General features: G+C 57.5%; 1 protein-coding gene across 1 annotated transcript; it reads right to left on the bottom strand.

Annotated features, from left to right (window-relative positions):
• Nucleotides 1-215: 215 nt before the first annotated feature.
• LOC126642833 (E3 ubiquitin-protein ligase RNF31-like) lies at nt 216-24,654 on the bottom strand (the record flags this gene model as incomplete). Its single annotated transcript, XM_050320787.1, has 11 exons — nt 24,643-24,654; nt 21,877-22,020; nt 20,327-20,380; nt 19,434-19,485; nt 18,773-18,924; nt 12,376-12,432; nt 7,866-8,045; nt 6,738-6,965; nt 2,266-2,439; nt 1,151-1,249; nt 216-305 (listed from the first exon to the last, which is right to left on the bottom strand). Coding segments are annotated over exons 1-11 (1,242 nt in total), but the record flags the coding sequence as incomplete, so codon positions are not given.
• Nucleotides 24,655-25,333: the final 679 nt, after the last annotated feature.

Below are 25,333 nucleotides of genomic sequence, written 5' to 3'. Positions count from 1 at the left end.
AAAGACCCCAGGGATCCCCCAAACCCACCCTGAGACCCCTCAAACCCCCTCCATGACCCCCAAAGCCCCTAGAGGGATCCCCAGAGATCCCCTCCCAAAACACCCACCAGCAACCCCTCAAAGCCCTTTTTATCCCCCCCAAATCCACTCTGGGAGCCCCCAAAGCCTCCCAGAACCCACCCAAGCACCCCCTAAAGACCCCCCAGCCCCCTCACCGGGCGCTGGCAGCGGGGGCAGCAGCACTGGTGGCACTGGGGACACTGGGCCGGGCCCCGCTCGGCCTCGAAGATGAACCCGAAGGAGCACTGGGGGGGGAGGGGGGAGCTCAGAGACCCTCCTGGGACCCCCCAAGAACAGCAAAACAACCCCCCAGTAACAACCAGTAACGGCAAACACCCCCCCAGTAACAGCAAACACCAAACCAGTAACAACAAACACCAAACCAGTAACAACCAGCAACACTAAACCCCTTCCCAGTAACTCCCAGTAACCCTAAACTGATTCCCAGGAACCCCCAAAACCCCAAACCAGCAATCCCCAGTAACACCAACCCCCAAACCAGCAATTCCCAGTAACACCAACCTCTAAACCAGCAATCCCCAGTAACACCAAACCCCAAACCAGCAATCCCCAGTAACACCAAACACCAAACCAGCAATCCCCAGTAACACCAACCCCCAAACCAGCAATCCCCAGTAACACCAACCCCCAAACCAGCAATCCCCAGTAACACCAACCCCCCAACCAGCAATCCCCAGTAACACCAACCCCCAAACCAGCAATCCCCAGTAACACCAACCCCCAAACCAGCAATCCCCAGTAACACCAAACCCCACACCTGTCACACCGAAGCCCAAACCAGTAACTCCCAGTAACCATAAATTCCCTCTCCAGTAACTCCAAACCCCAGTAACTCCCAGTTCCTCCCAGTAACCCTAAAGCACCTTCCTGTCCCTCCCACTGCTCACCAGTTCCCTCCCAGTCCTTCCCAGTAACCCTAACCCCCACTCCCAGTCCTTTCCACTCCCTCCCAGTTCCCCATAATCCCCTCCCAGCTGCTCCCAGTCCCTCCCAGTCCCCTCCCACTCCCTCCCAGCCCTTCCCACTCCCTCCCAGTTCCCTCCCAGCCCTTCCCAGTGCCTCCCAGTACATGGGGGCACCACAGGAACTGGGGGTCCCGGAGCAGCTCCAGCTCCGTCAACTTCTGGGTCACGAGGCCGAAGGTGTCGGGGTCCAAACAGCTCCGGAGCTGCGAACCAGTACGAACCAGTACAGACCAGTACAGACCAGTAATCTCAAACACCCTCCCAGCAAACCCAAGCCCCAAACCAGTGACTCCCAGTAAGGACCAGTAGCTCCCAGTGACACCAAACTTCCCGACAGCAGCTCCCAGTTAAGTGCCAATAACCCAGTGCCCTCCCAGTAACCCCAAACCTCCTCCCAGTCCCTCCCAGTCCCCCTCACCCCCTCCCAGTCCCCCACAATCCCCCCCAGTGCCCTCCCAGTCCACCCCAGTTCCCCCCACTGCCCTGCCAGTACAAACCAGTGGCCCCCAAACCCCCTTTAACACCCTTTAATCCCCTCCCAGTATCCCCCAATCCCTCCCAGTCCACCCCAGTGCCCTCCCAATCCACTCCCAATTCCTTCCCAATCCCTTCCCAGTTCCCCTCACTCCCCTTCCAGTATAAACCAGTACCCCCCAAACCCCCTTTTAACACCCTTTAATCCCCTCCCAGTCCCTCACAGTCCACCCCAGTGCCCTCCCAGTCCTCCCCAGTGCCCTCCCAGTCCACCCCCAATTCCTTCCCAGTTCCCCCCACTCCCCTCCCGGTATAAACCAGTGCCCCCAACCCCCTTTTAACACCCTTTAATCCCCTCCCAGTGCCCCCCAATCCCTCCCAGTCCACCCCAGTGCCCTCCTAGTCCACCCTCAATTCCTTCCCAATCCCTTCCCAGTTCCCCTCACTCCCCTCACAGTATAAACCAGTGTCCCCCAACCCCCTTTAATCCCCTCCCAGTGTCCCCCAATCCCTCCCAGTCCACCCCAGTGACCCCCAAATCCCCTTTTAACACCATTTAATCCCTCCCAGTGCCCCCCAATCCCTCCCAGTCCCTCCCAGTGGCCCCCAAACCCCTTTTAACACCCCTTAATCCCTCCCAGCACCCTCCAATCCCCCAATCCCTCCCAGTTCCCCCCCAATCTCTCAGCCCCTCCCAATCCCCTCTGTTCTGCATCCCCCCCATCCCTCCCAGTGCTCCCAGTACCTGTGGTTCCAGTGTGGACCAGTACCAGAGGCGCTGGGCCTCGTCACGCAGGTCGGGGCGGGAGCAGCTGGGGCAGCCCAGGGCGCCCACCCCCCTCTCCCGGACCCCCACCGTGAAGTGCAGGCGGAAGCACTCGGGGCACAGTGGGCATGAGCAGCCCGGCAGCCACTGCATCTGCACCAGCAAACACCAGTAGGGACCGGTCATGCACCAGTGAGGACCAGTAGCCATTATTACACATAGATATGAGTGCTTATGCTGCCCCCGGTGGTCGCAGGTGGAACTGCAGCCAATATAATCCATGAAAACCAGTCGTTCCCAGTGACCCCCAGTAACGACCAGGTACGCACCAGTAAGGACCAGTCACGCACCAGTAAGGACCAGGCACGCACCAGTCACACACCAGTAAGGACCAGTGACACACCAGTAAGGACCAGGCACGCACCAGTAAGGACCAGGCACGTACTAATAAGGACCAGGCATGCACCAGTCACGCACCAGTAAGGACCAGGCACGCACCAGTAACGCACCAGTAAGGACCAGGCACGCACCAGTCACGCACCAGTAAGGACCAGGCACGCACCAGTAACGCACCAGTAAGGACCAGGCACGCACCAGTGAGGACCAGTCACGCACCAGTAAGGACCAGGCACGCACCAGTAAGGACCAGGCACGCACCAGTAAGGATCAGTCACGCACCAGTAGCCATTATTACACATAGATATAATAGTGCTTGTGCTGCCCCCGGTGGTCGCAGGTGGAACTGCAGCCAATATAATCCATGAAAACCAGTCGCTCCCAGTGACCCCCAGTAAGGACCAGTCACACACCAGTAAGGACCAGTCACACACCAGTAAGGACCAGGCACACACCAGTAAGGACCACTGACACACCAGTAAGGACCAGGCCCGCACCAGTAAGGACCAGGCATGCACCAGTAAGGACCAATCATGCACCAGTAAGGACCAGGCATGCACCAGTAAGGACCAGGCACGCACCAGTAAGGACCAGGCACGCACCAGTAAGGACCAGGCACACACCAGTAAGGACCAGGCACGCACCAGTAGCCATTATTACACATGGATATAATAGTGCTCGTGCTGCCCCCGGTGGTCGCAGGTGGAACTGCAGACAATATAATCCATGAAAACCAGTCGCTCCCAGTGACCCCCAGTAAGGACCAGGCACGCACCAGTAAGGACCAGGCACGCACCAGTAAGGACCAGGCACGCACCAGTAAGGACCAGGCACACACCAGTCACACACGAGTAAGGACCAGGCACACACCAGTAAGGATCAGGTATGCACCAGTAAGGACCAGGCACGTACTAATAAGGACCAGGCATGCACCAGTAAGGACCAGGCACACACCAGTCACGCACCAGTAAGGACCAGGCACGCACCAGTAAGGACCAGTCACGCACCAGTGAGGACCAGGCACGCACCAGTGAGGACCAGTCACGCACCAGTAAGGACCAGGCACACACCAGTCACACACCAGTGAGGACCAGTAACGCACCAGTAAGGACCAGTCACGCACCAGTAGCCATTATTACACATAGATATAATAGTGCTTGTGCTGCCCCCGGTGGTCGCAGGTGGAACTGCAGCCAATATAATCCATGAAAACCAGTCGCTCCCAGTGACCCTCCAGTAAGGACCAGGTACGCACTAATAAGGACCAGTCACACACCAGTAAGGACCAGTCACGCACCAGTAAGGACCAGGCATGCACCAGTCACACACCAGTAAGGACCAGGCACGTACCAGTGAGGACCAGGCATGCACCAGTAAGGACCAGGCACACACCAGTCACACACCAGTGAGGATCAGTCATACACCAGTAAGGACCAGTCACGCACCAGTAAGGACCAGGCACACACCAGTCACACACCAGTAGGGACCAGTCACACACCAGTCACGCACCAGTGAGGACCAGTGACACACCAGTAAGGACCAGTAGCCATTATTACACATAGATATAATAGTGCTTGTGCTGCCCCCGGTGGTCGCAGGTGGAACTGCAGCCAATATAATCCATGAAAACCACTCGCTCCCAGTGACCCCCAGTAAGGACCAGGCACGCACCAGTAAGGGCCAGTCACGCACCAGTAGGGACCAGGCATGCACCAGTCACACACCAGTAAGGACCAGGCACGCACCAGTAAGGACCAGGCACGCACCAGTAAGGATCAGGCATGCACCAGTAAGGACCAGGCACGTACTAATAAGGACCAGGCATGCACCAGTAAGGACCACTGACACACCAGTCACGCACCAGTAAGGACCAGGCACGCACCAGTAAGGACCAGTCACGCACCAGTGAGGACCAGGCACGCACCAGTGAGGACCAGTCACGCATCAGTAAGGACCAGTCATGCACCAGTAAGGACCAGGCACGCATCAGTCACACACCAGTAAGGACCAGGCACGCACCAGTAAGGACCAGTCACGCACCAGTGAGGACCAGGCACGCACCAGTGAGGACCAGTCACGCATCAGTAAGGACCAGTCATGCACCAGTAAGGACCAGGCACGCACCAGTAAGGACCAGGCACGCACCAGTGAGGACCAGGCACACACCAGTCACGCACCAGTGAGGACCAGTCACGCACCAGTAAGGACCAGCACGCACCAATAGCCATCATTACACATAGATATAATAGTGCTTGTGCTGCCCCCGGTGGTCGCAGGTGGAACTGCAGCCAATGTAATCCATGAAAACCAGTCGCTCCCAGTGACCCCCAGTAAGGACCAGTAAGGACCAGGCACGCACCAGTAAGGACCACGCACGCACCAGTAAGGACCAGGCACACACCAGTCACACACGAATAAGGACCAGTGACACACCAGTAAGGACCAGGCACACACCAGTAAGGATCAGGCACACACCAGTAAGGATCAGGCACGCACCAGTAAGGACCAGGCACGTACTAATAAGGACCAGGCATGCACCAGTAAGGACCAGGCACGCACCAGTAAGGACTAGTCACGCACCAGTGAGGACCAGTCACGCATCAGTAAGGACCAGGCACACACCAGTAAGGACCAGTCACGCACCAGTGAGGACCAGTCACGCATCAGTAAGGACCAGGCACGCACCAGTGAGGACCAGGCACACACCAGTCACGCACCAGTGAGGACCAGTCACGCACCAGTAAGGACCAGTCACACACCAGTAGCCATTATTACACATAGATATAATAGTGCTCGTGCTGCCCCCGGTGGTCGCAGGTGGAACTGCAGCCAATATAATCCATGAAAACCAGTCGCTCCCAGTGACCCCCAGTAAGGCCTTAACGATTCCCAGTAACGCCAACCCCCAAACCAGTAAAGTCCAAGTGACCCCAGACCCTAAATGGGTAAGAAGGGCCCCCATCCAGCAGAGCAGCCATAAACACTCAGGGTACAAGCAGCCAGTACAAACCAGTAAAGACCAGTAAGAGCCCAGTAACACACCAGTAAGCGTTATCACTGTGGACACAGTTAGTGCTGCCCCAAGTGGTCCCAGGTGGAATTGCAGACAGTAACACACCCAAACTGGCAGCTTCCAGTCACCCCAGTAGCTCCCAGTAATCCTCCAGTAACTCCTCAGGAAGCCCCCAGCAACTCCCAGTAATGCCAAACCCCAAACCAGTAAGTCCCAATCCCTTCCAGTTCTTACTTAGTCCTTTCCAGTCCCTCCAATCCCCTCCCAGTCCTTCCCAATCCCCTCCCAGTTCCCTCCAATCCCCTCCCAGTCCCTCCCAATCCCCTCCCAATCCCCTCCCAGTCCCTCCCAATCCCCTCCCAGTCCCTCCCAATCTCCTCCCCAGTCCCTTCCAGTTCTCACTTAGCCCTTCCCAGTCCCTCCAATCCCCTCCCAGTCCTCCCCAATCCCCTCCCACTCCCTCCCCAATCTCCTCCCACTCCCTCCCAATCCCCTCCCAGTCCCTCCCAATCTCCTCCCCAGTCCCTTCCAGTTCTCACTTAGCCCTTCCCAGTCCCTCCCAATCCCCTCCCAACCCCCTCCCAGTCCCTCCCAACTCCCTCCCAGTCCCTCCCAATCTCCTCCCCAGTCCCTTCCAGTTCTCACTTAGTCCTTCCCAGTCCCTCCAATCCCCTCCCAGTCCTCCCCAATCCCCTCCCAGTCCTCCCAATCTCCTCCCCAGTCCTTCCAGTTCTCACTTAGCCCTTCCCAGTCCCCCCAATCCCCTCCCAGTCCCCTCCCCAATCCCCTCCCAGTCCCTCCCCAGTCTCCTCCCCAGTCCTCCAGTTCTCACTTAGCCTCCTCCCAGTCCCTCTCCAACTCCTCCTCCCAGTTCCTCCCTGCACCCTCCCAGTCCCTCCCAATCTCCTCCCCAGTCCCTTCCAGTTCTCACTTAGTCCTTCCCAGTCCCTCCCAGTCCCTCCCATCCCCTTGCAGTCCCTCCCAAGCCCCTCCCAGACCAAACCAGTCCAGCCCAGTAACCAGAGCACAAACCAGTGCCCACCTGTGCCCGGGGCAGGCCCCACCCGCACACGGCGCACTCGCAGCGGAGCCTCCTCCTCAGGGCCGCGCGGTCCGGGCAGTCCTTCACCGCCTCCACCAGTTCTCCCAGTAAGCCCTCGCTGCCGGGCTCCACCTTGCCCAGTCCCAGCTCGCGCCCCAAACTGGCCACCAGTAAGGCCCGGCCCCAACTGGCCACGTCCAGGGTGGCCAAAATCCGCCGGACCAGCGCCTGGGGGGAGGGGAGAGCACGGGTGACCCCATCCCCCAGTAAGGACCAGTAGCTCCCAGTGAGATCAAAGAGCCAACCAGTAACTCCAACCCAAACCAATCCAGTTTGGCCCAGTAAGCCCAAACCCAACACCAGTAACACCCAGTGGCTCCCAATAACCCAAACCCCGTAACCAAAAACCCCACACCAGTAACTTCCAGTAAGCCTAAATCCACTCCCAGTAACGCCCAGTAAATCCAAACCCCCAACCAGTAAATCCCAGTTGCTCCCAATAACTCAAAGTCCTAAACCAGTAAGACCAGTAAGGGCTTGGGACTCCACTGCCTCCCAGTCCCTCCCAGAACCCCAATCCCATCCCAGTGCCTCCCACTCCCTCCCCAATCTCTTTCCAGTCCCTCCCAATCTCCTCCCAGTCCCTTCCAGTTCCCACTTAGTCCTTCCTAGTCCCCCCAATCCCCTCCCAGTCCCTCCCAATCCCCTCCCAGTCCCTCCCAATCCCCTCCCAGTCCCCCCACTCCCCCAATCCCCTCTCAGTCCCTCTCCCACTCCCTTCCAGTTCCCTCCCAATCTCCCCAACCCCTCCAAATCCCCTCCCAGTCCCTCCCAATCCCATCCCACTCCTCCCAATCCTCCCAGTCCCCCCACTCCCCATTCCCACCCAATCCCTCCCAATCCCCCCACTCCCCCAGTCCCACCCAGTTTCCTCCAATCCCCTCCCAGTCCTTCCCAACCCCTCCCAATGCCCTCCCAGTCCCTCCCCAGTCCTTCCCAATCCCTCCCAGTCCCCTCCCCAACTCCCCCAGTCCCACCCAGTTCCCTCCAATTCCCTCCCAATCCCCTTCCAGTCCCTCCCCAGTCCTTCCCAATCCCCTCCCAGTGCCCCCAGTGCCCCCAGTTCACCTGCTGGTCGGGGCACTCGAAGTCCAGCGCCCCCGGTGGCTGCCAGAGGCGCTGCAGGAAGGGGCGGAGCCGGGGCCGCTGCAGCTCCCGCAGCGCCCCCCACTGGTCCCCTCCGTGTCGCTGCAGCGCCAGCGCCACCTCCCGGCGATCCCGGAACCCCAGCGCTGACAGGGCCCGGAGCTGCGGCCACGAGGGACAGTCAGGACCAGTACGGACCAGTACAGACCAGTACAGATCGGTACAGACCAGTACAGACCGGTACAGACCAATACAGACCAGTACAGATCGGTACAGACCAGTACAGACCAGTACGGACCAGTACAGATCGGTACAGACCAGTACAGACCGGTACAGATCGGTACAGACCGGTACAGACCAGTACAGACCAGTACAGACCAGTACAGATCGGTACAGACCAATACAGACCAGTACGGACCAGTACAGACCAGTACGGACCCGTACAGACCAGTACAGACCGGTACAGATCGGTACAGACCAGTACAGACCAGTACAGATCGGTACAGACCGGTACAGACCAGTACAGACCAGTACAGATCGGTACAGACCAATACAGACCAGTACGGACCAGTACAGACCAGTACGGACCCGTACAGACCAGTACAGACCGGTACAGACCAGTACGGACCTGTACAGACCAGTACGGACCAGTACAGACCGGTACAGATTGGTACAGATTGGTACAGACCAGTACAGACCGGTACAGACCGGTACAGACCGGTACGGACCAGTACAGACCGGTACAGATTGGTACAGATTGGTACAGACCAGTACAGACCAGTACAGACCAGTACAGACCGGTACAGACCGGTACAGACCGGTACGGACCAGTACGGACCGATACAGATCGGTACAGACTGGTACAGACCGGTACAGATCGGTACAGACCAGTACAGACCGATACAGACCAGTACGGACCGGTACGGACTGGTACAGACCACCACAAACCAGTATGAACCACTCTACGGCCTCTGTTCCATCCCATAAACCACCTGGTATAGACCAGTATAGACCAGTACAAACCAGTACAGGCTGGCACAAACCAGTATGAACCACTCTATGACTTCTGTTGTGTCCCATAAACCACCTGGTATGGACCAGTACAGACCAGTACAAACCACTACAGACTGGCACAAACCAGTATGAACCACTCTATGACTTCTGTTCTGTCCCATAAACCACCTGGTATGGACCAGTACAAACCAGTACAGGCTGGCACAAACCAGTATGAACCACTCTATGGTCTCCGTTCCATCCCATAAACCACCTGGTGTGGACCAGTATAGACTGGTACAGACTGGCACAAACCAGTATGAACCACTCTACGACCTCTGTTCTGTCCCATGAACCACCTGGTATGGACCAGTCAGGATCAGTACAGACCAGTACAGACCAGTATGAACCACTCTACAGCCTCTGTTCTGTCCCATAAACCACCTGGTATTGACCAGTACGGACCAGTACAGAACGGTACAGACTGGCACAAACCAGTACAACCACTCTATGACCTCTATTCCATCCCATAAACCAGCTAGTGTGGACCAGTATAGACCAGTATGGACCAGTAGGGACTGGCACAAACCAGTATAACCACTCTACAGCCTCTGTTCCATCCCACGAACCACCCGGTGTGGTGGTTGTACCAGTCCACACTGGTACAAACTGGTATGGACTAATAAACCAATATAAACCAGTATAAACCACTCTACAACCTCTATTCCATCCCATAAACCACCTGGTGTGGACCAGTATAGACCAGTTTGGACCAGCATGAGCCAGTAGGGACCAGCAGGGACTGATACAAACTACCATGGACTGGTACAAACCAGTATAAACCAGTACAGAACCTCTCTTATGTCCCCTGAGTCTCCAAGAATGGACCAGTATAAAGGAGTATGAACCAGTATGGGCCAGTACGGTCTGGTACAGACTGCTGTGGACCAGTACAAACCAGTTCAAAACACTCTAAACCCTCTCTTCCATCCCATAAACCACCTGCTGTGGACCAGTATAACGGACTGTGCACCAGTAACAACCAGTATGGACTGGTATGGACTGGTACAGACTGGTATGGATTGGTAGAAACCAGTAAGAACCAGTCTACAACCCTACCTACACCCCATAAACCACCCAGTATGGACCAACCGCCAAACCAGTGACTCCCAGTAACCCCAAAGCCCAAACCAGTGACTCCCAGTAACCCCAAAGCCCAAACCAGCGACTCCCAGTAACCCCAAAGCCCAAACCAGTGACTCCCAGTAATCCCAAAGCCCAAACCAGTGACTCCCAGTAATCCCCAAGCCCAAACCAGTGACTCCCAGTAACCCCAAAGCCCAAACCAGTGACTCCCAGTAACCCCAGACCTAAGCCCTACACCGAGCCCCCCCCTCCATTCAGGTCAATCCATGGGACCCCCCACCCATTTAAGCCCCACCCCCTTCCCACACCCTGCCCACCAAGCCCCACCCATCACCTAAGCCCCACCCCCCGATTAAACCACGCCCCCAAACCCTTTTCACCCCCTTAACCCCTCCCCCAAACCCCACCCTCAGGCCCCTCCCCACCCAAGAAGCCCCACCCCAAACTAAGCCACACCCCCAACCATTTCACTCTCCTCCCACCAAGCCCTACCCCAATTAAACCACACCCCAACTCATTTTACCCCCTTAACCCCTCCCCAAACCCCCACCCTCAGGCCCCTCCCACATGACTAAGCCCCACCCCCAGACTAAGCCCTGCCCCAACTTCCCCCTTGAGACCTCTATGAGACCCCCCACCCCTTAACCCTCCCCAAACCCCACCCCCAAGCCTCTCCCCACCAACCAAGCCCCACCCCAGACTAAGCCACGCCCCAAATCACCCCTTGAGACCCTCTATGAGACTCCCCTTAACCTCTCCCCAAACCCCACCCCCAGGCCCCTCCTCATTAAGCCCTGCCCCCAGACTAAACCACGCCCCCAACCCTTTTCACCCCCTTAACCCTCCCCAACCCCCACCCTCAGGCTCCTCCCACCAAATAAGCTCCACTCCCAAACTAAGCCCCACCCCCAATACTTTTCACCTCCTTTAACCCCTCCCCAGGCCCCTCCCCACCAATCAAGCCCCACCCCAAAACTAAGCCACACCCCCAACCCTTTTCACCCTCCTTTAACCCCACCCTCAGGCTCTCCCACCAAATAAGCCCCACCCCAAAACTAAGCCACACCCCAACCATTTTCACCCTCCTTTAACCCCTCCCCCAGGCCCCTCCCCCACCAACCAAGCCCCTGCCCCCAGACTAAATCCACGCCCCAACTCATTTCACCCCCTTAACCCCTCCCCATCACCTCAGCCCCACCCCCAGACTAAGCCCCACCCCTAATCACCCCTTGAGACCCTCTATAGGACCCCCCACCCCTTAACCCTCCCCAAACCCCTCCCCAGGCCCCTCCCCACAACTAAGCCCCACCCCCAATCAAACCACACCCCCAACCCTTTTCATCCCCCTTAACTCCTCTCCAAGCCCCACCCCCAGGCCCCTCACCACCAAATAAGCCCCACCCCCAATATCCTCCTTGAGACCCTCTATGAGACCCCCCACCCTTAACCCTCCCCAAACCCCACCTCAGGCTCCTCCCCACCAACCAAGCCCCCACCCCCAAACTAAGCCCCACCCCCAATACTTTTCACCCTCCTTTAACCCTCCCCCAGGCCCCTCCCCACCAAATAAGCCCCACCCCCAATTAAACCACACCCCCAACTCATTTTACCCCCATTAACCCCCTCCCCATCACTCTCAGCCCGCCCCAGACTAAGCCTACGCCCCCAATCACCCCTTGAGACACTCTATGAGGCCCCCCCACCCCTTAATCCTCCCTAAACCCTGCACCCCTCAGGCCCCTCCCCACCCAAGAAGCCCCCACTCCCAAAACTAAGCCACACCCCAACCCTTTTCACCCTCCTTTAACCCCACCCCAGGCCCCTCCCCACCAAGCCCTCCCCAATTACTACCACACCCCCAACTCATTTCACCCCCTTAACCCCTCCCCATCACCTCAGCCCCGCCCCCCAGACTAAGCCCTCCCACCCCCAATCACCCCCTTGAGACCCTCTGTAGGACCCCCACCCCTTAGCCCTCTCCCCAAAGCCCACCCCAGGCCCCTCCCCACCAACCAAGCCCCCACCCCCGATTAAACCACGCCCCAAACCTTTACACTCCCCTTAATCTCCTCCCCAAACCCCACCCCCAGGCCCCTTCCCACAACTAAGCCCCACCCCCAATCTCCCCCTTGAGACCCAATATGAAACCCCCACCCCTTTAACCCTCCCCAAACCCCACCCACAGGCCCCTCCTCGCTAAGCCCCGCCCCCAGACTAAACCACGCCCCCAACTCATTTTACCCCGTCAACCCCTCCCCATCACCTCAGCCCCACCCTCAGACTAAGCCCCGCCCCCAATCTCCCCCTTGAGACCCTCTCTGGGACCCCTCCCCCCTTTAGCTCCCTCCCTCACCTGACACCGGCGCTGTCCAATCAGGAGCCAGGAGGGCGTGGTCGGGCTGCCCCGCCCCTTTAAGCCACGCCCAGGCGGCCTCACGCAGGGAGGGGGTCCCGAGGGGTCCCCCCTTCTCCAGGGCCCCCCGACGCTCCTCCTCCAGCAGGGCCTGGAGGAGACTCCGAGGCGGGGCCCTGAACCCCCGAAACAACCTCCTGGGGAGGGGGGCTGTGGGGATCCCCGAAACTCCAGAGCATGGCGGGGAGGGCGCAGCAGGAGGGGGCTTAAAGATTCCGGGGCAGCCTCTGGGACTCGGCGGCCTGGAGGGAAAGGGAGTCAGGAGGGAGGAACATCCCCAAACCCACCCAGGGAGCCCCCAAATCCCCGCCTGGGATCCCCCAAACGCACCCAAAACCCACCAGAACCCTCCCAAACACAGCCCGGGGAACCCTCAAAACCCCCCAGGACCTCCAAAAACCTCCTAAAAGTCCCCTGAAACCCACCCAGGGACCTCCAAAACCCACTGGGGGGTCCCCAAAACCCCTCCCAGAACCCCCAAAAACCTCCTAAAAATTGCCCCAAATCCACCCAGGGACCTCCCAAACCTACTGGGGGTCCCCAAACCCCTCCCAGAACCTCAAAAACCTCCTAACCCACCCCCAGTCCACCCAGGGACCTCCCAAACCTACTGGGAGTCCTCAAAACCCCTCCCAGGACCCCCAAAAACCTCCTAAAAATCCCCCCAAAACCCATCCAGGGACCTCCAAAACCTACTGGGGGTCCCCAAAACCCCTCCCAGAACCCCCAAAATCTCCTAAAAAACCCCCCAAACCCACCCAGGGACCTCCAAACCCCCTCAAGGACCCCCCAACCACCTCAAGGACCTCCCAAACCCCCTCAAGTCCTCCCCAATCCCCCCCCCAAACCACCCCAAGACCCTCCAAATCCCCTCAGAAACCCCCAAAACTCCTAAAACCTCCCCAAACTCTCCCAGGAACCCTAGCCCACCAAGGGACACCTCAAACCCTCCCCCAAGACCCCCAAAAACCTCCTAAAAATCCCCCAAACCCCTCAGGAACCCTCGAGAACCCCCTAGGAATCCACGACATCCCCCCAAATCCCTCCAAGCCCCCCAGGAACCCCCTAAAGCCCCCAAGGATCCACACATCCCCCAAAGCCCCTTTTATCCCCTCTCAAACTCCCCAGAAACCCCCAAAATCCCTCAATTCCCCCTGACCCTCTTGTATCCCCCTCTCAGCCACCCCAGGATCCCCCAAAATCCCCAAGAACCCCCTAAAGCCCCTTTAACCCCCCCAGCCCCCCAAATCTCACCCTCACAATCCCCCAAGAACCCCCAAAACCCTTTAACCCCCAGCCCCCAAATCTCACCCTCACAATCCCAAGAACCCCCAAAACCCCTTTAACCCCCTCAGCCCCCAAATCTCTCCCTCACGATCCCCCAAATTCCCCAAGAACCCCCAAAACCCCTTTAACCCCCCAGTCCCCAAATCTCACCCTCACGATCACCCCCAAATCCCTCAGAACCCCCAAAACCCCTTTTTAACCCCCCCAGCCCCCCAAATCTCACCCTCACGATCCCCCAAATCCCCAAGAACCCCCAAATCCCTGAGAACCCCCAAAACCCCTTTAACTCCCCCCAAATCTCACCTCACGATCCTCCCAAATCCCTCAGAACCCCCAAATCCCCAAGAACCCCCAAATCCCCTGAGAACCCCTCAAAACCTTTAACCCTCTAAATCTCACCCTCACGATCCCCCAAATCCCTGAGAACCCCCCAAAACCCCTTTAACCCCCAAATCCCCAGAACCCCCAAATCCTCTCAGAACCCCCAAAGCTCCTTTAACTCCCCCAAATCTCACCCTCACGATCCCCAAATCCCCTCAAAATCCCCCAAAACCCCTTTAACCCCCCTAATCCTCACCCTCACGGGGGCCACCAACTCCTGCCGTCGTTCAGGAGCCGCTGCTGCCGCAAAGCATCCCGGGAGGGCGTGGCCAGGCGCAGGAGGGCGTGGCTGCCAGGGGCGCTGGCACACGGCGCAGGTGGGGGCGGGGCCTTCGTTCAGGTACGTGCAGTGGGGGCAGGGCCACACCTGGGCAGGCTCGGGGGGGGGCTGAGACCCCCCAAAAACTCAGCTGAGACCCCTCCCCAAAATACACTCGAACAACGCCCTCCCCCGGGACCACCCGAACACACCTGAGACCCACCTGAAATATACAGCTGGGACCACCCAAAATGTACCTGGAACCACCCAAAATATACCTGGGACCACCCAAAATATACCTGGGACCACCCAAACACACCTGGAACACCCCAAAATACAGCTGGGACCACCCAAAATGTACCTGGGACCACCCAAAATACACCTGGGACCCACCCAAACACACCTGGAACACCCCAAAATACAGCTGGGACCACCCAAAATGTACCTCGGACCACCCAAAATGTACCTGAGACCCACCCAAACACACCTGGAACACCCCAAAATACAGCTGGGACCATCAAATGTACCTCGGACCACCCAAAATGTACCTGAGACCCACCCAAAATGTACCTGGGACCCACCCAAAATGTACCTGGGACCCACCCAAACACACCTGGAACACCCCAAAATACAGCTGGGACCACCCAAAATGTACCTGGGACCCACCCAAACACACCTGGAACACCCCAAACTACAGCTGGGACCACCCAAACTACAGCTGGGATCACCCAAAATATACCTGGGACCACCCAAAATACAGCTGGGACCACCCAAAATACAGCTGGGACCACCCAAACACACCTGGGACCAACCCAAAATGTACCTGGGACCCATCCAAACACACCTGGAACATCCCAAAATACAGCTGGGACCACCCAAAATGTACCTGGGACCACCCAAACTACAGCTGGGACCACCCAAAATACACCTGGGACCACCCAAAATGTACCTGGGACCACCCAAAATACAGCTGGGACCACCCAAACACACCTGAGACCCACCCAAAATACAGCTGGGACCCACCCAAAATACAGCTGGGACCACCCAAAACACACCTGGAACACCCCAAACTACAGCTGGGATCACCCAAAATACAGCTGGGACCACCCAAACACACCTGGAACACCCCAAACTACAGCTGGGATCACCCAAAATACAGCTGGGACCCATCCAAACACACCTGCGACCCACCCAAAATACAACTGGGATCACCCAAAATACAGCTGGGACCACCCAAAATGTACCTGGGACCACCCAAAATGCAGCTGGGACCACCCAAAATACAGCTGGGACCCACCCAAAATGTACCTGGGACCCACCCAAAATGTACCTGGGACCACCCAAAATGTACCTGGAACACCCCAAAATACAGCTGGGACCACCCAAAATACACCTGGGACCCACCCAAAATGTACCTGGGACCCACCCAAAATGTACCTGGGACCACCCAAAATACAGCTGGGACCACCCAAAATACAGCTGGGACCACCCAAAATGTACCTGGGACCACCCAAAATACACCTGGGACCACCCAAAATACAGCTGGGACCACCCAAAATGTACCTGGGACCACCCAAAATACAGCTGGGACCACCCAAAATACAGCTGGGACCACCCAAAATACAGCTGGGACCACCCAAAATGTACCTGGGACCCACCCAAAATACAGCTGGGACAACACAAAATACAGCTGGGACCACCCAAAATACAGCTGAGACAACACAAAATACAGCTGGGACCACCCAAAATGTACCTGGGACCACCCAAAATATACCTGGGACCCACCCAAAATACAGCTGGGACAACACAAAATACAGCTGGGACCAACCCAAAATGTACCTGGGACCCACCCAAAATACAGCTGGGACAACACAAAATACAGCTGGGACCACCCAAAATGTACCTGGGACCCACCCAAACTACAGCTGGGACCACCCAAAATGTACCTGGGATCCACTCAAACACACCTGGAACACCCCAAAATACAGCTGGGACCACCCAAAATGTACCTGGGACCACCCAAAATGTACCTGGGGCCACCCAAAATATACCTGGGACCATCCAAAATACAGCTGGGATCCATCTAAACATACCTGGAACACCCCAAAATACAGCTGGGACTACCCAAAATGTACCTGGGACCACCCAAAATATACCTGAGATCCACCCAAAATATACCTGGGACCACCCAAAATACAGCTGGGACCCACCCAAACACACCTGGAACACCCCAAAATACAGCTGGGATCACCCAAAATGTACCTGGGACCACCCAAAATACAGCTGGGATCACCCAAAATGTACCTGGGACCACCCAAAATACAGCTGGGACCCACCCAAACACACCTGGAACACCCCAAACTACAGCTGGGACCACCCAAAATACAGCTGGGACCACCCAAAATGTACCTGGGACCCACCCAAACACACCTGGAACACCCCAAAATACAGCTGGGACCACGCAAAATACAGCTGGGACCACCCAAAATGTGCCTGGGACCACCCAAAATACAGCTGGGACCACCCAAAATACAGCTGGGACCACCCAAAATACAGCTGGGACCACCCAAAATACAGCTGGGACCACCCAAAATGTACCTGGGACCCACCCAAACACACCTGGAACACCCCAAAATACAGCTGGGACCACCCAAAATACAGCTGGGACACCCCAAAATACAGCTGGGACCACCCAAAATACAGCTGGGACCCACCCAAAATGTACCTGGGACCATCCAAAATACAGCTGGGATCACCCAAAATGTACCTGGGACCCACCCAAACACACCTGGAACACCCCAAACTACAGCTGGGATCACCCAAAATGTACCTGGGACCCACCCAAAATACAGCTGGGACCACCCAAAATGTACCTGGGACCACCCAAAATACAGCTGGGACCCACCCAAACACACCTGGAACATCCCGAAATACAGCTGGGACCACCCAAAATACAGCTGGGACCACCCAAAATACAGCTGGGACCACCCAAACACAAGTAGGGTCCCAAAAAACACACCTGGGACCCCCCCAAAATCTACCTGGGACCTGCCAAAACTCACCTGAAACCACCCAAAATACATCTGGGACCACCCAAAACCCCCCTCTGGGACCACCCTAAAACACACCTGGGATTCCCAAAAATAGACCTCAAAATGCCCCTGGGACACCCTAAAACTCACCTGGGAGTCACAAAACATAACTTGGACCCCTCAAAATACACCTGGGACCCCCAAAAATGCCCCTAGGATGACCCAAAACATACCTGGGACCCCCGAAAACACACTCATGACCCACCAAAACACACCTTGAATCCCAAAAAACACCCCGGGGACCCCCCCAGACAACCCCAAAACATACCTGAGACCCCCCAAAACACACCTGGCATGCCTCAAAATACACCTGGGACCCCCAAAAACACACCTGGGACCCCCAAAACACACCTGGGACCCCCAAAATACACTCATGACCCACCAAAACACACCTTGAATCCCAAAAAACACCCCTGGGACCCCCCAGACAACCCCAAAACACACCTGGGAACCCCCAAAACACACCTGGGACCCCCCCAAAACACACCTGGCATGCCTCAAAATACACCTGGGACCCCCAAAAACACACCTGGGACCCCCAAAACACACCTGGGACCCCCAAAATACACTCATGACCCACCAAAACACACCTTGAATCCCAAAAAACACCCCTGGGACCCCCAAAAACACACCTGGCACACCCCAAAATACACCTGGGACCCCAAAAACACACCTGGGACCCCCCAAAACAAACCTGGAACACCCCAAAATACACCTGGGACCCCCCAAAAACACACCTGGGACCCCCAAAAACACACCTGGGACCACCCAAAAACACACCCAGCATGCCTCAAAATACACCTGGGACCCCCCAAAACACACCTGGGACCCCCCAAAACAAACCTGGAACACCCCAAAATACACCTGGGACCCCCCAAAAACACACCTGGGACCCCCAAAAACACACCTGGGACCACCCAAAAACACACCTGGGACCCCCCAAAATACACCTGGGACCCCCAAAAACACACCTGGGACCACCCAAAAACACACCTTGCACCCCACAAAACACACCTGGGACCCCCAAAAACACACCTGGGACCACCCAAAAACACACCTGGGACCCCCCAAAAACACACCTGGGACCACCCAAAAACACACCTGGGACTCCCCAAAAACACACCTGGCATGCCTCAAAATACACCTGGGACCCCCAAAAACACACCTGGGACCCCCCAAAATACACCTGGGACCCCCCAAAAACACACCTGGCACACCCCAAAATACACCTGGGACCCCCCAAAAAACACACCTGGGACCACCCAAAAACACACCTGGGACTCCCCAAAACCCACTCAGGATCCCCCCCCCGACCCACCTGCTGGGTGTGGCTCAGCCTCCGGGCCAGGCAGGGCGCTCTAGACCCCACAGAGGACGCTCTGGGGTTCAGGAAGGCACAAGAAGCGCAGGCCCAGCCCCCCCCCTCCCCCAAATTTGGGGGGTCTTGGGGGGGTCCCTGGGGGACTTCACCTGGAGAGAAGAGGGAGCCAATTGGGACCCACAGAGAATCCCAAATTACCCTCTTGGACCCCCTCAATGCCCCCCAAAAGGTCCAGGAAGGTCATTAAAAAAAAAACCAAAATCCCAAATAAACCCCCCCAAAAAATCCCAGGACCCCTCTCCCCCATCCTACCCAGAACCCCCAAACACCCCCCAAAACCCCCTCAAACTTCCCCAGGACTCCCAAGCTCCCCCTAAAAGATCTCGATAGGTCCCAAAATCCCAACTAAATCCTCCAAAAAAATCTCCTAAAAAAAAAAAAAAAAATCCAGAGACCCCCCCCAACACCTCCCAAACCTCCACCTGGGACCCCTCAACTTCCCCCCTCCCCCCAACCCCAAAATCCTGACAGGTCACCAAAAAAAAACAAAAAAAACAAACAAACAAAAAAAAAAAAAAAAAAAAAAAAACCCCCAAATTTTTAAAGAAAGCCCACAAAAAAATCCCCAACCCACACAACCCGTTATAGCGCCCCCTACCGGCCGGGAGGACCCCGTCTGCTGTGGGCATCGCGTCAGACACGAGCAGCTGCTGGGGGGCGCCAGAGAGACCAGTATGGACCAGTATAAACCAGTACGGGCCAGTAACTGCTCATGTAACAGCCTGGTATACTGGTACAGACCGGTATAGACTGGCATGGACCAGTATAAACCAGTAACTGCTCATATAACAGCCTGGTATCCAACCCTGAGCTCCCCTGTGCCCACCAGTACAGACCAGTATAAACCAGTACGGGCCAGTAACTGCTCATGTAACAGCCTGGTGTACTGGTACAGACCAGTATAGACTGGCATGGACCAGTATAAACCAGTATGGGCCAGTAACTCCTCGTATAACAGCCTGGTATGCAACCCTGAACACCCCTGTGCCCACCAGTACGGACCAGTATAAACCAGTACGGGCCAGTAACTGCTCATATAACAGCCTGGTATCCAACCCTGAACCCTCCTGTGCCCACCGGTACAGACCAGTATAGACTGGTGTGGACCAGTATAAACCAGTAACTGCTCATATAACAGCCTGGTATCCAACCCTGAACCCCCCTGTGCCCACCAGTATGGACCAGTAGAGACTGGTACAGACCAGTATGAGCCATTAGGCTGTAAGGACCAGTTTAGGCCAATACGGACCAGTATGAACCAGCAGGAACCAGTACAGGTGAGCACAGAACCCTCCTTCCACCACTGAAACCCCCCACAGCTCCCAGTACAAACCAGTGTGAACCAGTATGTACCAACAGAGACCACAATGGCTTACTCAGCCCTCCCAGCATAGCTATGTGCTCCTCCCAGTGCCTCCCAGTATAGCTGTGTGCTCCTCCCAGTGCCTCCCAGTATAGCCCAGTGCCCTCCCAGTCCCTTCCCAGTCTCACCTCGTCCCCTCCCAGCAGGATCTCGGTGAAGAACTGGGGGTTCGGGTGCTGGTTCTGGTGGGGGAGGAGAGTCAGCCTCCCAGTATGGACCAGTATGGGCCAGTGACCCTCCCAGTGCCTCCCAACATGGACCACTAAGGCCCAGTGCCCCACAGCACAGCCCAGTGACCCTCCCAGTGCCCACCAGTACATCCCAGCGACCAAGCAGTCCCTCCCAGTTCCTCCCAACTTCCTCCCCACCCCCCTCCCAGTGCCCCTCAGTCCCCTTCCAGGCCCTTCCCAGTCCCATCCCAGTACTCCCCCAGTACTCCCCAGTTCCCTCCCAGTGCCCCCCAGTCCCCTGTAACACCTCCCAGTCCCTCCCAGTGCCCCCCAGTCCCTTCCCAGAGCCCTACAGCCCCCCATAACATCTCCCAGTAACCCCCAGTCCTCTCCCAGTGCCCCACAGCCCCCCTATAACACCTCTCAGTCTCTCCCATTTCCCTCCCAGTATCCCTATAACATCTCCCAGTGCCTCCCAGTACCCCACAGCCCCCCTATAACACCTCCCAGTTCCTCCCAGTCCACTCCCAGAGCCCTACAGCCCACATCTCCCAGTACCCCCCAGTCCTCTCCCAGTGTCCCACAGCCCCACTATAACACCTCCCAGTCCCTCCCAGTGCCCCCCAGCCCCCCTATAACACCTCACAGTCCACTCCCAGTTCCCTCCCAGTGTTCCCCCAGCCCCTCATAACATCTCCCAGTGCCTCCCAGTGACCCCCAGTCCTCTTATCACACCTCCCAGTCCCTCCCAGTGCCCCCTATAACATCTCCCAGTGCCTCCCAGCCCCCCATCACACCTACCAGTCCCTCCCAGTGCCCCCCAGCCCCCCTATAACACCTCCCAGTCCCTCCCAGTTCCCTCCCAGTGCTCCCAGCCCCTATAACACCTCCCAGTCCTCCCAGTTCCCTCCCAGTGCACCCCAGCCCCCTATAACACCTCCCAGTTCCCTCCCAGTGCCCCCAAGCCCCCATATAGCATTTCCCAGTCCCTCCCAGTTCCTTTCCAGTGCTCCCAGCCCCTATAGCATCTCCCAGTGCCCCCTATAACATCTCCCCAGTCCCTCCTAGTGCCTCCAGCCCCCTATCACACCTCCCAGTCCCTCCCAGTGTCTCCCAGTGCTCCCCAGCCCCCATAACATCTCCCAGTCCCTCCCAGTGCCCCAGCCCCCATAACATCTCCCAGTGCCCCCAGCCCCCATCACATCTCCCAGTCCCTCCCAGTGCATCTCCCAGTGCCCCCAGCCCCCATCACATCTCCCAGTCCCTCCCGGTGCCCCCAGCCCCCATCACACCTACCAGTCCCTACCAGTTCCCTCCCAGTGCCTCCCAGCCCCTATAACACACCTCCCAGTTCCTCCTCACTGCCCCCCAGCCCCATAACACCCTCCCAGTTCCTCCCAGTGCCCCCTATAACATCTTCCAGTCCCTCCCAGTGCCTCCAGCCCTCTATCACGCCTCCCAGTCCCTCCCAGTGCCTCCCAGTCCCTCCCAGTGCCTCCATGCTCTACGGCCAGCAGCAGGTCGAGCTCTGCCCTCAGCACCAGCACGTCGGCCGTGACCGAGGCCACCCAGGGGCCGGGACCCTCCAGGTGGGGGAGCTCAGCCCTCTCCCTCGACTCCTCCGTACCCCAAGAGTCGAAGGACTCCCGACCCTCTGGGACACAAAGGGGGGCCAGGGGGCCAGAGAGGGGTTTGGGGGTGATTTGGGGGTCCTGGAGAGGTTGGGGGTCAAAGGAAGAGGGTTGGAGGAGGGGGATTTGGGGGTCCTGGAGGGGATAAAGAAGAGGGTTGGGAGGGGGATGGGTAGGTCAGGGTATTTGGGAGTCCTGGGGGCTGTTGGGGGAAACAAAAGGGGGTTTGGGGGTGATTTGGGAGGTCCTGGAGGGGATTGGGGGAGATAAAGGAGAGGGTTGGGAGGGGATTGGTAGGTCAGGGGTATTTGGGAGTCCTGGGGGCTGTTGGGGTCCAGAGAGAGGGTTTGGGGGTGCTGGGAGGGATTTGGGGGATTTGGGGGTCCTGGAGGGGGATAAAGGAGAGGGTTGAGGGGAGGTTGGTTGAGGGGGGCTTGGCTGAGGTTCAGGGCATTTGGGAATCCTGGGGGTGTCGGGGGAACAAAAGGGTTTGGGGGTGATTTGGGGGTTGGGGGCCTGGAGGGGATGGGGGGACAAAGGAGAAGGTTGGGAGGGGATTGGTAGGTCAGGGTATTTTGGAGTCCTGGGGCTTGGGGGTCCAGAGAGAGGATTTGGGGGTGCTGGGAGGGTGTTTGGGGGATTTGGGGGTCCTGGAGGGGATAAGGAGAGGATTGGGGGGGTTAGGTCGGGGGTATTTTGGAGTCCTGAGGGTGTTGGGGGAAACAAAAGGAGTTTGGGGGTGATTTGGGGGTCCTGGAGAGGGATGGGGGGATAAAGGAGAGGGTTGGGGGTGGTAGGTTGGGGGCATTTGGGAGTCCTGGGGCTTGGGGTCCAGAGAGAGGATTTGGGGGTGCTGAGAGGGGTTTGGGGGATTTTGGGGGGCCTGGAGGGGGATAAAGGAGAGGGTTGAGGGGAGTTGGCAGGTCGGGGGTATTTGGGAGTCCTGGGGGCTGTTGGGGAGAACAAAGGGGGTTTGGGGGTGATTTGGGGGTCCTGGAGGGGATAAAGAAGAGGGTTGAGGGGGTTGGTAGGTCAGGGTATTTGGGAGTCCTGGGGGTGTTGGGGGAAAAAAAGGGGGTTTGGGGGTGATTTGGGAGGTCCTGGAGGGGGATAAAGGAGAGGATTGGGGGTTGGTAGGTTGGGGGTATTTGGGAGTCCTGGGGGTTGGGGTCCAGAGAGAGGGTTTGAGGGGTGCTGGGAGGGATTTGGGGGTCCTGGAGGGGGATAAAGGAGGAGAGGGTTGAGGGGGTTGGTAGGTCGGGGGTATTTTGGAGTCCTGGGGGTGTTGGGGGAAAAAAAGGGGTTTGGGGTGATTTGGGGGTCTGGAGGGGACAGGGGGATAAAGGAGAGGGTTGGGGGGATTGGTAGGTTGGGGTATTTGGGAGTCCTGGGGGCTTGGGGGTCCAGAGAGAGATTTGGGGGGTGCTGAGAGGGTTTGGGGGATTTGGGGAGCCTGGAGGGAGGATAAAGGGAGGGTTGGGGGGGTTGGTAGGTCAGGGTATTTGGGAGTCCTGGGGGTGTTGGGGGGAACAAAAGGGGTTTGGGGTGATTTGGGGGCCTGGAGGGGTTGGGGGATAAAGGAGAGGGTTTGGGGGATTGGTAGGTCAGGGGTATTTGGAGTCCTGGGGGCTGTTGGGGGAACAAAAGGGTTTGGGGGTGATTTGGGGGCCTGGAGGGGTTGGGGGAACAAAGGGTTTGGAAGGGCTGGGAGGGTGGGGGAGGATTTGGGAGGTCCTGGGGGTTGTTGGGGGAACAAAGGGGTTTGGGAGGGTTTGGTAGGTTAGGGGATACAGGGGAGTTTGGGGTGGATTGAGGGGTTGGGGGTCCCTGAGGAGGTCTGGGGGACTGAAGGGTTTTGGGGAGGGTTCTGGATGGGGAGGGTTAAAGGGGTTGGGGAGAAAACAGTGGGGTTGGGGGGAATTGGGGGATCTGAGGGGGAGAAGGGGAAGTTGGAGGGAATTGGGGGAAAAGGGGTTTGGGGGAGGATTTGGGGGAAAGGGAGAGGATTTGGGGGTCAGAATGAAATTTGGGGGGTCAGAGATTTGGGGAGCGTTGACGGGGGTCTGTGGATTTTGGGGTCAGTGGAATTTTGGGGGGAAGGGAGAGGATTTGGGGAGTCCAGGTATGTTTTGGGGAGTCCCCAGGTATATTTGGGGATCCCAGATGTATTTTGGGGGGGTCCCAGGTATATTTTGGGAGTCTCAGGTATGTCTTTGGGGGGGTCCCAAGTGAGTTTTGGGGGATCCCAAGTGAGTTTTGGGGGGTCCCAAGGGAGTCTTGGGGGGTCCCAAGGGAGTTTTGGGGGGTCCCAGGTATGTTTTGGGGGGTCCCAAGTGAGCTTTGGGGGGTCCCAAGTGAGTTTTGGGGGGTCCCAGGTGTGTTTTGGTGGGTCCCAAGTGAGTTTTGGGGGGTCCCAGGTGTGTTTTGGTGGGTCCCAAGTGAGTTTGGGGGGGTCCCAAGTGAGTTTTGGTGGGTCCCAAGTGAGTTTTGGGTGGGTCCCAAGTGAGTTTTGGGGGGTCCCAGGTGTGTTTTGGGGGGTTCCAAGTGTCTCTAGGGGGGTTCCACATATATTTTGGGGTCCCCAGGGATGTTCTAGCGGGGTCCAAGGTGGCTTTTGGGAATTCTCAGGGTGTATTTTGGTGCCTCCAGCTTCATTTGGGGATTCCCAGGTATATTTGGGGTTCCCAGGTGTGTTTTGGGATGGGGAGGGGGGGGGATCCCACGTATATTTTGGGGTGCCCCAGGTTGTTCTGGGCTCTCAGGTGTATTATGGGATGTACCTGGATGGCTCCCACGGTGGATTTGAACACGGGGTTCCCAAATCTCACCCCCCTCCAGTGCCGGGGGGGTCGGGGGTGCAGGAGGTTCCTCCCATATTTTTCCAGGATGCTCAGGGCTGTCCGGAGCCCCCCGAGACCCCGAGGGGGCCCCCCAAAATCCTGGGGGGGCAAAGGAGGGGGTCAGAGGGCTCCCTGAAATCTGGGGAGCCCCCAAATCCCCCAAAATAACCCCAGAAATCACTCCAGAATCACCTAAACCCACACGAAATGACCCCAAAGTCACCCCAAAATTGTTCTGACCCCCCCCCACCGAATCCTGGGGGTGAAAGGGAGTGGCAAAGGCACCCCCCGAAATTTGGGGAGCCCCAAAATCACACAATAAACACCCCAAACTCACCCCAAATGACCCCCAAGCCCCAATTTGGAGGGGGATAAAGGATCAGGGGCCCCCCCAAAACCTGAGACACCCCCAGACCCCCACACCAGAATTCCCAAAAATCCCCCTCAAATTCACCCCAAATCACCTCAAAACCCCGATTTTAGGGCCCACCCTA

Source organism: Myiozetetes cayanensis, unplaced genomic scaffold (genome assembly GCF_022539395.1).
Source record: "Myiozetetes cayanensis isolate MyiCay16 unplaced genomic scaffold, myiCay2020 scf249, whole genome shotgun sequence".
In the NCBI taxonomy this organism is placed as follows: Eukaryota; Metazoa; Chordata; class Aves; order Passeriformes; family Tyrannidae; genus Myiozetetes; species Myiozetetes cayanensis.
The sequence above is the reverse complement of the archived record's forward strand: the minus strand, read 5'-3'. Positions and strand labels throughout refer to the sequence as shown.